This window comes from Tarenaya hassleriana, unplaced genomic scaffold (genome assembly GCF_000463585.1).
Source record: "Tarenaya hassleriana unplaced genomic scaffold, ASM46358v1 Cleome6, whole genome shotgun sequence".
Taxonomy (NCBI): Eukaryota; Viridiplantae; Streptophyta; class Magnoliopsida; order Brassicales; family Cleomaceae; genus Tarenaya; species Tarenaya hassleriana.
Genome location: NW_010968505.1, coordinates 5145784 through 5148072, shown reverse-complemented (window position 1 = coordinate 5148072; position 2289 = coordinate 5145784). Strand labels below are relative to the sequence as shown.

The following is a 2289-nucleotide window of genomic DNA, read 5'->3' as shown; positions in this document are numbered from 1 at the left end:
AGACTCAGCTTATTCCCCAGTGTCAGACTCTTGGTTAAACTAGAAACACACAAGGAAAAACCAGGCACTGCCATTTCCGAGCAACAAAACCGAGAGGAGTAAGAAAGAATCTTGTATTTATGGATTCAAGGATAACAGGTAACAAACAAAGTTTACAAAACTGATATTTGAGAGGGGCCATGATCAAAGCAGTGTAAAGACTTCATATTTATCTTCTTTATCGATAAAGATCTTAAAGGCCTAGACTTGAAATTCAATTCAAATCCAAAAGCTAGAAATAACCTGGGAAGGGGTGGGTGTGGGAAATGCGGGTTTCTCATACAGAAGCTAGCTTATTCGATACAATTTTACCCGGATTATCCTCGGAGAACTCATCATCACCATTCTCGATGTCCAAAAGCTTGGACTCAACATAATCACGTTGAGACGAAGTATTGCTCGGTTTAATAGTCACGGATTGCTGATAAAGAACCCCTCCGCAGATAGTGAGCAGAAGACAGACCAAGCCAAACGGGCTTGCGTGTTTGTCCCAAATCAAGACATTGATCATAACGGTCAGAAACTTGTTCACCACACCAGTCACAGTAAACGCAGTGGCAGAGATAGCTTTCCTAGCCGCAAACCCGAAGAAGCTAATGAGCAAACCAAACACACAAGACAATGCCACTGTGTAAAACGCCACTGGCTCAAACCAATGCCCCCAGTTCTCGTTCAACGCCATGTAAACCTCGGCATACTCTCCGGTAAGAATCCAGAACACTGGAGCCATCATCAGAGACAATAGATTATTGTAAAACACAAATCCCCAAGTGTTCAATCCTAGATTCGTCACCATATGCTTGATGTAAACCATCTCGGTGGTGATAGTCACCAAGTAAGCGAAAGCCCATGAATAGGCCGTCAAAGAAAAGGCAGAATCAGTGGCAACGTACCCAACAGCACCACCGAGGATGATCAACAGCGATATAGGAACGTGAGCCGAGAAGGGCAAGGCTGCCGGCGGAAGAACATGTCGGCGATGGCGACGAGGAGTGGAGTGAGAGACCGGAAGACGATGAAAGTATCGACATTGGCGTGACGGAGAAGGTTTGTGTTGGTGAAGATGGCGAGGTAGAATACAGCGGCTGCGGGGAGGAATTTCTTGGCAGTATCGACATTGAAGGCGTCGTGGTGGAGAAACCCTAATTTGCCGAGGACCCAGACGCCGAGAGCGGAAGTGAGGTACTGAAGGGCATTGAGGAGGCCGGGAAAGTTGAACCAGGTGATGGCGAACTTGTTGATGACGGCGAGGAGGCTCGAGCAGAGAGCGTAGCCCACGACGAGGCTGCTGGTGGCGTAGTATTGTTTGGAGGGATCGAATCGGGAGGAAGACGAAGACATTGTTGTTGGGTTCTAGGGTTTTTGTGGATCGGGATCGGAGGAGGAAGAGAGTGGATCTAAGATCGAGTCAAAGAGGATACGAGGAAGATGGTTATGATGACTTCATCGATGAATCTTGCTGGGATCTCTGTCTGACACTGTAGATTTATATATACCTATAAAGAGATATCACCGACACGTTTGATGTCATGTAAGAAGAAACGATTATAGCCGCAGAAAACGGTGAACAATTACCACACTACTAGCTATGCCATAGTTCCAAATTGCAAAATTGTGGAAATCGAAACTTTTATTCAAGTAATTATATATTAATTATTGTTTTTACCTAAAAAAATAAAAAAATGATTATCTAAAAACTAAATAAATCTTTAATGTTTTAAAATATAGTAAACATCAATCATTAAAAATCCAAATAAAATAGATTTTTTTATATAAAAATATCCTAACTATAATTTTTTATTAATTTATCAATTTTTTTCCAAATTAGAATTAAAATCCGTGTATGTATATGGATAGCTATATATAATTTTATAATATTATTAACTTTTTTTAATATAATATATTTATGATATAATAATTTAATAAAAATGAAAAGGTTTGTTAGATGTTTTTATAAATGGATGACTTGAGTGCAAAATAAAATATGACTCTTATATTGCCGATAAGATATTTCTTTGATTACAATAACATTTGAAATATTTTTAACAACCAATCCTTTTAGTCAGATTTAAAACGGGGATAATTTGCACTCTTACCATGACCTCTCGCTGAGCTATCATTTGAAAGGGGTTACTTTGTACTTTTATATTATGACATTGCAATATATTATATATATAATTATGATCAAACTATAAAAAATTTAAACGATAGAAAATAAAACATTCAAATTATTTTTTAAATTAATTTTTT

At 38.6% G+C, this 2289-nt stretch overlaps 1 protein-coding gene across 1 annotated transcript; it reads right to left on the bottom strand.

Annotated features, from left to right (window-relative positions):
- Positions 1-316: 316 nt before the first annotated feature.
- LOC104799744 (GDP-mannose transporter GONST4-like) lies at positions 317-1380 on the bottom strand. Its single transcript, XM_010522385.1, is given in 2 exon segments — positions 317-964; positions 967-1380. Coding segments are annotated over 2 exon segments (1062 nt in total).
- Positions 1381-2289: the final 909 nt, after the last annotated feature.